We start from the raw sequence: 13,006 nt of genomic DNA, 5'->3' as shown, positions 1-13,006 counted from the left end.
GTGTGTCACTCTTTTTTGGCCATCTTAACAACTATTTATCCGATTGGTCCCGAATCACATTCCTTTGCAGATATACAGAAATAACAAAAACAGGAATGTGCTTGCTGAGTTGTGGCTGCACTACTTGCACCACTCCAGAGACAACTCAGGATCCGCCTCATAAGCCTCTGTGTAATAGAAGTGCTTAACCCACAGATCTCTTTTTGAAACATCATTTTGATCGTAAGTGGAACGAGAGAGAATAAAAAGAAAAATTACATTGAATCATTTGATAATTACGACCGCTCTGCTGCACCACCCTCAAAACGTATCCCGCTGTGGGTGTTTAATAGAAAGGATTGATGCAAGACTGGGGACATCTACCCAGAATACCCCATGTGCATTATTAATAGCGATTAATAAAGTGCTGCTCACATGTTACATAATCACTGACATCCACATGGGTCATCCTACTGCTGACCAGCAATTCATCGTGCATGCTTTGTGAAGTGACTCTCCTTCCTATCCTCATGCTTCTGTTACTTTTGCAGGAATCACCACAGTGCTGACCATGACCACGCTGAGCACAGTGGCCAGAAACTCTATTCCTAGAGTGTCCTACGTAACCGCCATGGACCTGTTTGTCACCGTCTGCTTCATGTTTGTCTTCGCTGCCATGATTGAGTACGCCATGCTCAACTACTACTCCTACAGTATACGCAGACCTCCCCCAAAGAAGAGAATGGTAAGCCTGTGGTGAGTGTATGAGTAATGAGTAGCAAAAAGGAGGACCGCGTGCATCAAACTTGCATTCTTTCTAACAACCACCAGACTTATTGTTTGCAAAAAGGAGTGTGATTATATAGAAGGCTATGAGAAAACAGGCCTATGTTTCACTTGATTTATGAGCTCTGTAAGCAGTTTTTCAGTAGGTTTATGGTCTCAATCACTCGCTTGAAGTCTTATTCAATCCAACCTGAGGTTCATTTTGTAAATTATGGTCCCATTTAGAGTAAAACAGACAATAAACCAGGGTATGTTAGGGGACAGCTATATTGTGATGGACTTGTCACCAGAGATGGGTGGTAACGCGTTACTGTAATCTGATTGCTTTTTTCAAGTAACGACTAAAGTAAGGGATTACTATTGCAAAAATGGTAATTAGATTACCGTTACTTTCCCGTAGGAACACTGCGTTACTGCGTTACTAAAACCGTGATTTTTTGCGAGAATGTCTCATGACAGTGACGTAAGCGAGTGCGCCGTTCGTGGCAACAGCTGTGTGCAGATCAACAACGGATAATATATCGATTGTGGGAGAGAGTGTGAGCGTGCAGCGTTTAAAGCGTGGAAGTACTGACCTTACTTTGAGTTAGATTCCATAAAAAGTGACAAAAACATTAGCGTCCGTTGTGCGTGGGAAGAAAACTTCTTTTTACAGCGAAAAAACCCCATAAACTTCCAAGCAAGCTCCGAGTGCGCGACGACGTAATGGGAAATTCACAGAGAAACTCGCGGATTCTTCCACTGACCGCCGCGCACACCTGCACCAGGGTAAACCTCCGCCTGCCCTACTCCTGCTTTACAGGTGAAAATAGAGCAACAGGACTGCTAGTCTTTGACTTTATTTATTTTCTGCTGTGTTTTACGTGCATCTATTTGAAAGAGTGAGTGTAAACACACAAAAAAAAATTATGTGCTGGAATGTACAGAAAATAGGTTTAAACGTTAATTTATTCAAGTCAGTGAATGTTGCATATAATTAAATTTTTGCTTGATACATAAAATTAAAAGATTAAAACTAACAAAACAAGTTTTAAAAAGAGACTTTTCCATTTGATTACATTTTGTATGATGGATTATGTTGAAAAAGTAGAATTGGGCTGAAAGATCTATCGCTTTATCACCTATTCAGGTTGTAAATCGTCATTTTAAAAAGTAACTAAGTAACTAAGTAATTAATTACTTTTGAAAATAAGTAATCAGTAAAGTAACGGATTACTTTTTTGGGGAAGTAATCAGTAATTAGTTACTGATTACTTTTTTCAAGTAACTTGACCAACACTGCTTGTCACTAGGATTAGGATTAGGATTTAACTGTATTGTCATTGCACATGTATAAATACAGGGTAACAAAATATATACTACTGTATGAGAATGCAGTGCTCTTTGTGTGGTAGCAGCCAAAATCCCAAATTTAAGACCACTGTTTCCCAACCACTGTATTTGCCGAAGAAATGATCATGTGTGCCGTGGAAGATTACCTGGTTCCACCTGATTAGTACTCTAAACAAGCGATCCCCAACCCCCGGACCACGGACCAGTACCGGTCCGTGAGTCGTTTGGTACCGGGCCATGAGAGTTGAGGTGGATGTGAAATTTGTTGTTTTTAGGGTTTTTATAGTTTTTTATTGTGATTTTTTTTTTTCATCTTTTTTATCGTTAACTTGGTTTCCCTGGGTCTTTTCCTGTGTTATGAATAAATCTTATTTTTTATGGTACTGGCACTGGTTTTATTTTGTTGTTTTTATCCGCAACACCTTAAAGGCCGGTCCGTGAAAATATTTTCGGACATAAACCGGTCCGTGGCGCAAAAAAAGGTTGGGGACCGCTGGTCTAAGCAACCGGCAGAACAATTACATTCTCTTCCACTAGAGGGCAGTTGAACTACACTTCCTACAAGGACTGGGTAGCCAATTGCCATTAAAACAGACGAAGATGAAGAAGAAATGACATAATAGTCATGCTGTGAAACGACACAGTGCGCAATAGCAATAACTAAATATTTGAAAAGAAAAAAGTAGTCAATCTGATCTGGGTCCTGGAGAAAACTCCAACCCAGATGAAGGCCCTAGCATGAGTAGCGGTCAGAAGAAAGCAACAAGGTATACTGGGGACAAATCGAGCCAATTCCACTATACCTGGTGCGCGGGGAAAAAATATCAATAAGCTTTTTGTGACATTTTTTTTTGGTGGTGTGCCGTGTCATTTTTCTAATGTGAATTATGTGCCGTGGTTCCACAGGGTTGGGAAACACTGCTTAAGACTATAAAATGGTACCTGAAGCCAAAGAGGCTAGGTCCAGCCTTCATATGAACAATAGCAAGAGAAGAAGGGATGCCGAGAAGAACAGAAACCCACAAACAAATAAAGACAGACTACGGACCACAGCTGGACTGCAACAATAAATTCAGCCCTGGCAGTTTAAGTCCAGACAGCCCACCATGATCGCTCTTACATACACATTATGTATATATTTCATTTTGTTTGATTATTGGTATTAAAACAGGTTTTAATCAGGTTGGTACAGTCGTTGTTGAGTTAGAATAGTTGGTTTGCACTACAGCATGTGATAATTAAAAGCTGAAGTTTAGCTATTGCAGTGGCTCAATGTCAAAGTAGCTATTTACTTTACCTGAATCATTGAATCTCTCCCTTCCTAATTATGTCCCTCCATATATTTTCTTACAGCCTTCTTCTTCTACTTCTACTTGTCACCTTTCTCCACCTCTTCCTCACTCTGTTGTTAGGACTCCTACTCCTGCACATCTCCACAGTTTCCATCTTGTCATAAGTAGAAAAAAGGTGACCAGACTATATTTTTATCAGTTTGTTTCCCTTTTAGATCTGTGTTTTCATTGTAACCACATTTCCAGTTACCTGTTTAGGAATGACAGATTACAGTCTAACCCTTTTACAAAGTTGTTGCCTATTTGGAACACCCGAATGGAAAAGCTTTGAAAAACAAAACTGCAATGCCAAATTCATGCATGAAACACGAAACCCTAGCAGGTTGCTGATGACCCGGTGGGTGTAAAGTGGTTAAGGTGTCTGAAGAGGAAAGAACGCGACTGAATACTTTCTTTCACTGTCTTCGCTGTAATCACACCAACCTTCAAAAACTGATATTGATTTGATCCATAGGGTGCCTATATATATATATATATATATATATATATGGGAAATACACAATATCTACCCAGGAGTTTGACATGTCTGTATTAGCACATGTGTGCAGCTGAATGCATTTCTTTTCAACCCGCCACTCCTGTATGAGAGCCTACCACTCTGTGTGGGCGTTCTCAAGGCTGCACCTGCCGCGAATGCTTTAATGGCGTCGGCGCACATCTACTAAGACTGAGTCAGCCACTGTTGCTGTCATTTCCCTCTCTCCAGATCCCCTCCCTATTCATTATTTTCTCCCAGTGTAGAGGAGTTCTGCTGAATGTGTCTCAGGGCTAAAACAGACTGCCAGCTCAGGCTGAATAATTAAGTTGTGTTACATACAGTCCCCTCCTCTGCATCTCTGACTCTTCACTGTATTCTGGCCCGCTCTGTCTGTGGGGAAGCCCCCCCCCTCCCAAATCACCACCATTCGTGTCGTTCCCTTGTACTGCCCACTCCGTCAAATCTCTTACTCCACACGACACATCTAACGATTCCTCTCTCTCGCCTACCACCCTTCCTTCAACAGAGTAGTGGAGGACGGGAAACCTTTTAAAAAAGATTTTAACCCAATTAGTTGGCCTCGCATGATTTCATAAACATCAGGGAGGGAGTCATGTAACAAATTTTCTCAGGAGGTACTTATTTGGCAATGGGGTCTCAAAAATTCTTTCTAAAGCTGCATTATGTGAAAGAAAAAATAACAAAACATATTTCTTAGCCATTTGTACTTTTGTAAATCAGCTTGTTTGGTTTACAATATGATTGAACACTGTCATTAATTTCAACATCACAGAAATCCTTGTGCTGTTAGAAATTGATTACACAAAATGTTATTGTTGGTACTGTTTTTTTTGCTATAACTAATAACAGCAGAACTATGAGAATGGCACATCGCTCAAAAATCTATTCAGCTTATCAATTGTGTGCTGAAAGTTGGAGTTTTTAAGCACTCAAATACATCAATAAATATATGCCATGGCTTTGTGTCTTTATAATCTCTCTATTTTGGAGAAATGATAAATCATACAGAGTGTGGTAATTTACTGAAGGCACAATTTCTCCTTTAATACTTTAATGAAATATAGTGCAATACAACAAAAAGGGCACTGCTTGAAAATATTAGCAATCATCTGAACAATGGAGCTTTTTATGAAGTGGCAGTGCTCGAGACTTCTTGTTATGTCGTGCAACTAGCTTATTAGGCTAATGATGATAATATACGTCAGTATCTGCATCGTTTTACTATAGTTGGTGACCTACAAAGAAGTAGCCCAGGCTCGTGGCAAAATGTGAAATAGTTTTGAACCTAAAGTATTTAAGTGGAAAGAAGAATGTAATTTTAGCATTCGTTTTTGCAATTTTTAGCATAAAGACATAAAATTACTAACATTCACTAACCACCTAAAAGAAAAAGAAAGGCTTGCAACATAGCCAGGATATGTGTAATGCTACAGTTATAGGTGGTTGGAGCCCACAGCCCAACCACAATTATTGTAACTGTATGCAATGAACTTATAATCTTGGGTGACAAGGTTTGCAAATACTTGCAGTTAGCTATTGTCTTCTAAGTATGTTTGGTGCCTCAAGACAATGATAAAATGGCAATAAGGTCAAGTTGGCAGTTACAAGAAAGTATATGTTTATCACAAATTTGTTGCTGTCTGTATTCTCAGAAATCAACATTAAACAGAAAGTCACATTTACTACTTCTTCAGAGTCCAGCCTGAACCTCATAGATTTGAAAAAGACATTCAGAAATCTCTCCACATATAGTGACATAGTTGCTACTGGACACAATTTTAACAGAAAAATAACACAGGGGCTTGGCAACCTTGCATTTTGACATAGCAAAGAGTTTGCCCATGGACTGGGCTAACCACAGTCTATTAATGCAGTTAACATTCATCAGCACAGACTGACCAACTGATTGCAGCATGTTGACAATCTGTATATGTTTATACATTAGTAGTCAATTATATGCAAACTTTTGCCATTCTGTCAGTCTTAGTCTGACTGTGATTGTGTAGAGACAGGTTGTCTCCCACCAGGCAACCTGTGCAATTGCATTTCGATTAAAATTTGGCTGCCGCAACTACTTGCAGTTGGTCACTGAATGTGAAAAATTGTAATCACTAGGTAACCATCAGTTTTGCTTATTGCAAGGACACTGCCATCCTACTTTTATATTAGTGTCAAAAAATGTCTTCAAGTACCTCTAAAATGTCTCTGAATTATGGAGTTGTGTGACCCCGCCCCCCAAAAATGATGTTAGCTAGATCACAAATTGGCTGTTGATGTTGGACCTGGACTAGCACTGAGATTAGAAGCCAAACATCAGGTACACTTGTTGACTAACTAAAGCCTAAGATTGCTAGCCGCATTGACGATCTGGACTTTCTATGCCTAGCTGTGGCTTGTAATTTTGATGTGACAGTCATTGCTTCGGGAATAGATTACGTAAGTCTTAATTAATTCACCTATTCTCTCTCTCCGTTTTTATCCTAGGCCTACTCGTCTTTCAACATGGGTCCCACCCCTCGGCCTATGATGCCCATGGGCAACTCCTTGTTCTGGCATGACTATGATGACAGTTGTCTGCACGAGTGCCTGGATGGAAAGGACTGCAAGAGCTTCTTCTGCTGCTATGAGGAGTGTAAAGAAGGCGGCTGGAGGAAAGGACGGATCCACGTCAACATCCGTGAGCTGGATGCCTACTCCCGGGTTTTCTTCCCCACCTCGTTCTTGCTCTTTAACATTGTGTACTGGGTCAGCTACCTCTACCTCTAGTCTGTCTCAAGCCGTGATGTGTGGGCACTGCTGAAACAGCCCGCGGCACTTTGCACCACGGCTTGTGATTTGAGGTCAGTGCTAAACATAGGGGAAGAAATGAGGTGGATCTGCTGTGTGGGACTTGTGAGGGACATGCTGCCTCTGGAGTGATATGACGTATTCAAAAATACACGTGTGCTCGGGTGCACAGTGTAAAGGCCATGATACTTTGAGCAGTGCCACTCCACCGTGAATAAATCGCTCAGCAGTAGAATAACAAGCCGCCAGCATTAACTTGAATGGATGAGTCCCACTTATGACTCTCTCAGAAACCAAACAACAGACAGCTGTGACTTCAGAGACATTTGGGAACAGGGGTTGCAGAGCTGACTCTTGGTCGTGGAGATGGCGAAGCACCCATAGTGCCTTCTTTAGAAAGGGTGCGGCACCGAGAGAAGCAGCTTCAGAGTTCCCTTCATTATCTTTATTACCTCATCCATCACACCGCCGCATGCTGAGCTGTTTAGTCTTTGATGAAACAAACCCAGAACACAGTTCTCACCACTGGAGATGTTTAAAAACCAACGCTCACCATTCATTTCGTAGCACATTAGTTTTAGTTGTACCCTAGAATTAGTTCCCTTTTTGAGAATAGTTGTTTTCTTGTTCTTCTTCTTATTGGAACTAGTTGTTCTTTCACAGCAGGTCACATCAGCTGTTACTTGTTAAATATGGGTTCCAGCCAGGGGCAGTGGTTGTATGGTAAAATCTTATTTATTGAGTCAGTGACTGTTTTGTTGAACATGACTATTTTGTTTGAACATGCCGTTTACAGTACATGCCAAGAAGATTTGGGAGTTTTTAATGAATGCTGGGCTATATTCGCACACAACAACTATATAAAAACTGCATAATGTCTGCAGACTGATCTAAAACTACCTGGGCATATTTTGTATGTTGCAGTAAACAGATTGGGGTTGGAGTACTGCTGCTTTTTTCCAAGAACACACCAGTTTAAAAAAAGGGTTTTTTTTCTTACTTAAATAGACTTTGAGTTTTTAATATAATTTATGCATTACTTAGGCTTAAAGGAAAAATTGGATATTTCCAAAATTGTACTTTATATTCTCAAATAATGGTCTTTATTTAGCTCTTTATTTAGTTTACTGGTAGAAGACTTTTGGGGCTTGTAGGTTTATTTTAGAGAGAAGTTTCAATTCCAAATGTATCGTTATTCTAGTAAAAGCAAAATGAATTTAATGCATTTACCTTTTGTCTATATTGGTTCTATGTATATAATTTATAACTGAAATAGAGTAACAAAATATTAACTGGCCTTTTTCCCTGAATGACATTATCCCTCCTTATTTTTTATGATCCAACAATTTACTTGTGCTTCTTTCAGGAACACTTACTTTAGAGAATGAATAGCATGACTTTCTTTGCCAAGAGTTCATTGAGGAGACTAATTAATGTCTGAATGTGAAATTAGCAGCCAGTAGCTAGCAAGCCTGATGCAAACACTGAAACTTGGGAGAAGCATCCAGATCTGCCTAAAGGGATATCTGCCAGGACCTGTAAAACTTACAGTTTTTGGACTTGTAAATTCTTCGGCAACTAAAGACATAAGTTAGCACTTTTACTCTTTAGGTTAAACAGTAACTAGTTAGCGAGTTTTACATAGAGCTATTAAACAAACTTTAGTCTTTTTGTTTTTTTCTGAGTTGACAGTTGTTAAATACAGTTTAACATTTGGCATACCGAAATGAGAATATACACTGTATATAAAAGCTAGCCAAGGGCCACTATGATTGGTTCAAGTTCAATGTTGAACACAGTTCTCACCCCCCCCTCCCGAAGAATTATAAGCTACAAATGATATAGGCCTGAGTAAAGACAAATTGTTGTGCCAAAATGAAAATAGTTAAACGGGTACATTTTCGATTTGGCCACAAGCCACTTAAACCCTGAAGAAATGCATAAATGCTGCACCTGGCCCATTCAGTTTCAGAAGTATAGCTTGAGTGTATTAAATTGAAGCCCTGATGAAAGCTTCAGTTTTGCTTACTTTTTATTTTCAGTCGAAAAATGAAAGTAATCTCTGATGTCCTGCCAGGCCCTTAAGGCACATCGTCCTGTGCCCAGGTGGAAATGATCCCAGGTACTGTAAAATAGGTTCTACATATTGTGATATCACATACACAAATGCACACACACAAAACACACACACAGATGCTACATTGGACAGTGTTGAAAAATGGATGATACAAGATTCTTTTTCATGGACTCTAAATGGAGTCCCACATGCCCTCCTCAAACATTTAAAATTGATGCCATATGTGGAGGCGTGCAGACACACACGCTGGACTGGGCCAGTGGCATTTCAGACATGCTTTTGTTTACTGTAAGGTGTTTTTTGCAGTTGTTTGGCTTTGTAGAACAATCAGCCCTTTTCCTCTCTCCTTCCCAACACACACACTTTTTCCCTAGTATTTGTATGTTCAGAGAAAAGCTTTTATGTAAGTTGTATCTAATTAATGTTTCTATTTTCATACAGGTATATATGGAATGTATGTTAGGCCAGTAGCAAGGCCAGAGTCAATCTGGTTTCAGTTCAGTCAGTTCGAGCAGCTTAGATGAGTTTATATTTAAGGATCCCACATATTTTATTTATGAGGCCTCCAAGAGCCATTTGTTTCCTGTCCAGAGGTTTTTAGGTAAAAATCAAATAGCCTCAAGGTTGCTGGACAAAAAAACAGAACACCCAATTAGTTGTGGGCCACATCTTATTCTGTTTATTTAACTTCTTTAATGTCCACCAGGTCATTGGCAACCCATCGAGGCTTTGGAATTTTGATTTTAGCCCATGAAAAAAATGTATGGACATTTTCAAAAACTAGGAGATGTTATATATTAAATGACGTCTCATATATAGAGGCATTACACTTTTCCTTATAAAAGATTTATCATTTGGATTTTCAAACAGTTCAACTTTCTACAAAAAGGAACTGTAACCCTAACCCTAGAAGGAACGCCAGTGACCTTGCGATAGTTAAACCCTTAACCTCTACCATCTTTCAAATTAAATCTCATGGGATAATTTCCATAGAATTTTTTCCTATTGGAACTACCATTTACCATCAAATGGTCTAGGGTTAGGGTTATAGTTACATTTTCCTGTAGCAGCACACTAAATAGGTACATTTTTCAGAACTAGAGCATACAAGGGGGTGGACATTATCCCTACCCCTAAGGCTCACAGGTAACCAGGTCAGTATTAAGTGGTTAATACATTAGCTCAAAAGAAATTGTGACACAGCATTAGTAGTTGATGGATCTATGTAGTCTGAGGAGCTTGGAAAGAAAAGCGTCTGGACTTCTTTAAGTAGCTTGAAGTCGTTTCACCTCTCATCCGAGAAACTTCTTCAGTTCTAAAGTCAAATGGTGGTGGAAAATCCCAGATTTAAGCCCAATGGGAGTGTCCCCCCAAGAGGCACATGGACCCTCTTGGGGGGACACTCCCACTGGGCTTAAATCTGGGATTTCCCACCATTTAACCTTAGAAGCTCCTTTGACTACGATGACCTGCATGACTGAGAACCTTCACAGACAACAATTTATGTAACTAACTGTGTAAGAACTGACTGAATTGACCAGAGTTTGGGCAACACCGCAGTAAACTCTCCTCACCTCTGATATTTCTACTACACTTTATAAGTGTCTTAGTCCATGTAGATACTTCAATAAAATCAAATATCACTATTTTCTACGTCTTAACAAAAACCACCTGTGTGTTTCAGTTGACTGGGACCTGTGTTTATAAAGCCTCTTTGCAATCAGAGTACTAACCCAGGATCAGCACTGGCGAGCATAATAAAGTCGCTCATGAGCCTCTCCCAGAGACCTCATCACCCCCATTAAAATTTCCCAGCTCGTGTGAAAAGTGGAGAGTCATTGGCACAGAAAAGGTGTCAAAGAAATCACTTCCCTTTTTGCCCTGCTCACCAAGTTTGTTGTGATTGTCAGTGAGATCTCTGAGGAGTGGGGCGGGGCTGTAGGATTTTCTAAAAAGCCACTCTGCTCTTGGATCAGCACTCCAAGGGGAAATATTTTATGAAAACTGACTCTGGAGTGAAATAGATATCTTTTTTCTAGTGCGTGGTACATTGCTTATATTAATAAATAACGTTTTGGTCAAGTGCTACTGTGATGTCTTTTTGTGTGAAAGTCTTTAAGAGTGTTGCTTAGTGGTTAGTCAGGAAAAAAAGTTGTGTGTTACAGCAAGCCTCTGGTAAAGTGCTTCAACTGCTTTGCTGGAAGGTGTCAAGCAAAACAGTTGAGAGGGTTTGGAACTGTAAAAAGACAACAACTGCAATTTTTCCTAGGTGAATTTCCATCACTGGGGGTTTACTTTTGTACGCAAAAGGGGATCTACTCTATATGCTTCCTACTATCCTTTCACTGGATTTCAATGCCATGTCACTTTGCTCCCAGTTCCCAAAGGTCTGAAGAAGATGGATTATTGATACCATTATCAAATGTTTGACCATGTGTCAAAGCCAATTCAGAGACTGTAGAGGACCATAATGCCACAATACACTAAGATTGAGGTCATAAAAGCTACAGATGCATAACTCTTTTGACCCGAATTTGCCAAAAAATGTCAGTTCAAATTTGCTTTATTTGTAGAGCTCCAAATAAGCCTCACCCCGTGATCACAACCTCGGTGACTTTGACCGAGGCATGACTGCTAGTGTCAGACAGGCTGGTCTGAGTGATTTCAACACTCCTGACCTTCCTAGAGTGTCATATACAACCTCTAGAGTTTATGCAGAAAGGTGCAAAAAATCTGCTGGTGATAACAATTTGCAAATGGAAATAACTTGTCGATAAAAAGGTTAGGAGGAGAATGTGCAGCCGCTCCAAGCTAACTGGAAAGTTACTGTAAAATTGTGTTATAATAGCAATAGTATTTTAATAGCAATATTGAAAGAAAGTACTTTAGGGACAATGGTTCATATGTGAGGCTTGCAAAGTTGGCGTTGGAGGAAGAGGTTTGTCAACCAGAAGACATGACTGTGTCTCACTAACACCTTGTTTTAACTCTTTAATTGGTGTCACCAGCACTGGCTCTTTACTTTCAGTTTCAATCACTGGCTGAGTTTAGGCTCCAAAAACACTTTGGTTTAGGAAAAGACTGTGCTCTGGGTTAAAATGCACCCATTCACTACACTAACCTTCAACATGTAACATGACACTCACTAAGGGCATTTCAAGTGGTCCTTTAAAAGCTCTCATATTGAGGCTCAGATCATACTATTGTCATGACCTGGCACATCATGCCACCCACGCCAAAAGACACCTGTGAGATGCCAGCGGTTTTGACAAAAAGGATAAATCATTTGCCCTGCGGACTGACAACCAAGTCTTTATGGCTCCTCCAACCCTAAGGGGGAAAGACCATGTTAGGTTCCAGTCCTGTCAGTCTAGAACATCAAGGTTGAGGCTGCAGTGGACACAAGTCTACCAAAACTGTTGAAGACAGCAGCAAATCATTAGACTCGTTGTTTTCTGAGGCTGCAGTCTGTAGGCTCAATCAAGACAAAGGACCTGATTTAATTACATGTTCTGCGTGCACACAGTAACAAGTAAGAGCTAAGAACTCAGAGAGTTTTGTGACTGATCCTGCTGCATATGTATTTCTATGAGTTCCTTTCTAAAGGGGTAAAATATAGCAATCAGACTTAACATTATGACCACTGACAGTGACAATGAATACAACTGATTATCTCGTCACCATCACACCTGTTATTGGATGGGATAGGGAGCAAGTGAACATTTTGTCCTCAGAGTTGATGTGTTAAAAGCAGGAAACAATACGAAGAATTCTTAATAATAAATCCTTTGAGTCCTCTGATGAAGAAATTTCTTATCCACAAATATGATTAAAGAGAAGATTCACCTAAGTGACCCAAGAAGGTTTCATTTGATTAAGCTCTTGGTGGTATTATCTTTAACCTTGAAATGACTACTAAGTTCCAAATTTACAGAAAATGTATTTGGCTAGTGCACATTTATTGGTTTTATAGACTTTTAATCCAATGTTCTGATTGGTAAATTCACAAATTAGGACATCTCCGTACAAAGAATGATTTACAACTGTCCTGAGGCAGTCTGCTTGCCTAATAACAATGATACCACTGATATCCAGTGACAGATGCATGAGCATGTCATTGCTTTACCCCGAGTTTGGTGACCTAGTTTGAAGCAAGCGGCATGAACAGAGTACAAGCGAGAGACAGACAAATAA

The 13,006-nt window shown here is 39.8% G+C and overlaps 1 protein-coding gene across 1 annotated transcript in view; it reads left to right on the top strand.

The window, feature by feature from the left end:
* Positions 1-10,880, top strand: part of LOC147302344 (gamma-aminobutyric acid receptor subunit gamma-3-like) — a 179,048-nt gene extending 168,168 nt beyond the window's left edge. Inside the window, exons 9-10 of the mRNA XM_086282567.1 lie at positions 531-724; positions 6,433-10,880. Coding sequence (XP_086138693.1) covers positions 531-724; positions 6,433-6,714 — 476 coding nt within the window. The 3' untranslated portion in view covers positions 6,715-10,880. The remainder of the gene's footprint in view (positions 1-530; positions 725-6,432) is intronic.
* The last annotated feature ends 2,126 nt before the right edge of the window (positions 10,881-13,006 follow it).

This window comes from Aulonocara sp. 'chitande type north' Nkhata Bay, linkage group LG23 (assembly GCF_057382095.1).
Source record: "Aulonocara sp. 'chitande type north' Nkhata Bay isolate Kocher_YH1m ecotype deep benthic linkage group LG23, A_spYH_male_GT1.1, whole genome shotgun sequence".
Taxonomy (NCBI): Eukaryota; Metazoa; Chordata; class Actinopteri; order Cichliformes; family Cichlidae; genus Aulonocara; species Aulonocara sp. 'chitande type north' Nkhata Bay.
This window is presented reverse-complemented; position numbering and strand designations above follow the sequence as displayed.